Source organism: Tupaia chinensis, unplaced genomic scaffold (genome assembly GCF_000334495.1).
Source record: "Tupaia chinensis unplaced genomic scaffold, TupChi_1.0 Scaffold000407_4, whole genome shotgun sequence".
NCBI lineage: Eukaryota > Metazoa > Chordata > Mammalia > Scandentia > Tupaiidae > Tupaia > Tupaia belangeri.
This window is the reverse complement of record NW_006159912.1, coordinates 4,500,540-4,500,760: the sequence shown is the minus strand read 5'-3', so window position 1 is coordinate 4,500,760 and position 221 is coordinate 4,500,540. Positions and strand designations below refer to the sequence as shown.

Here is a 221-nt window from a genome sequence, read left to right as displayed (position 1 = left end):
TGGGCGGGCCAGGGGCCGAACCGCAGCGAGGACCAGGAGCGCAGGCAGCAGCAGCATCGTGCGCGGGAGCCAAGCGGTCCGCCGAGCCGGGGTCGCGCACTGACCGGGCTGTCAGAGGTGCGGCGCTCATGCGGGCCGGGGTTATATAGCGGAGCAGGATGGGAGGGCGCCCCGACAGTGGGACGCGGATGGCGGCTCCTCCCCCCGGCGGCGTCATCCCT

At 74.2% G+C, this 221-nt stretch overlaps 1 protein-coding gene across 1 annotated transcript in view; it reads right to left on the bottom strand.

Annotated features, from left to right (window-relative positions):
• CA4 (carbonic anhydrase 4) overlaps positions 1-148 on the bottom strand; it is a 9,946-nt gene extending 9,798 nt beyond the window's left edge. Inside the window, exon 1 of the mRNA XM_006154451.2 lies at positions 1-148. Coding sequence (XP_006154513.1) covers positions 1-57 — 57 coding nt within the window. The 5' untranslated portion in view covers positions 58-148.
• Positions 149-221: the final 73 nt, after the last annotated feature.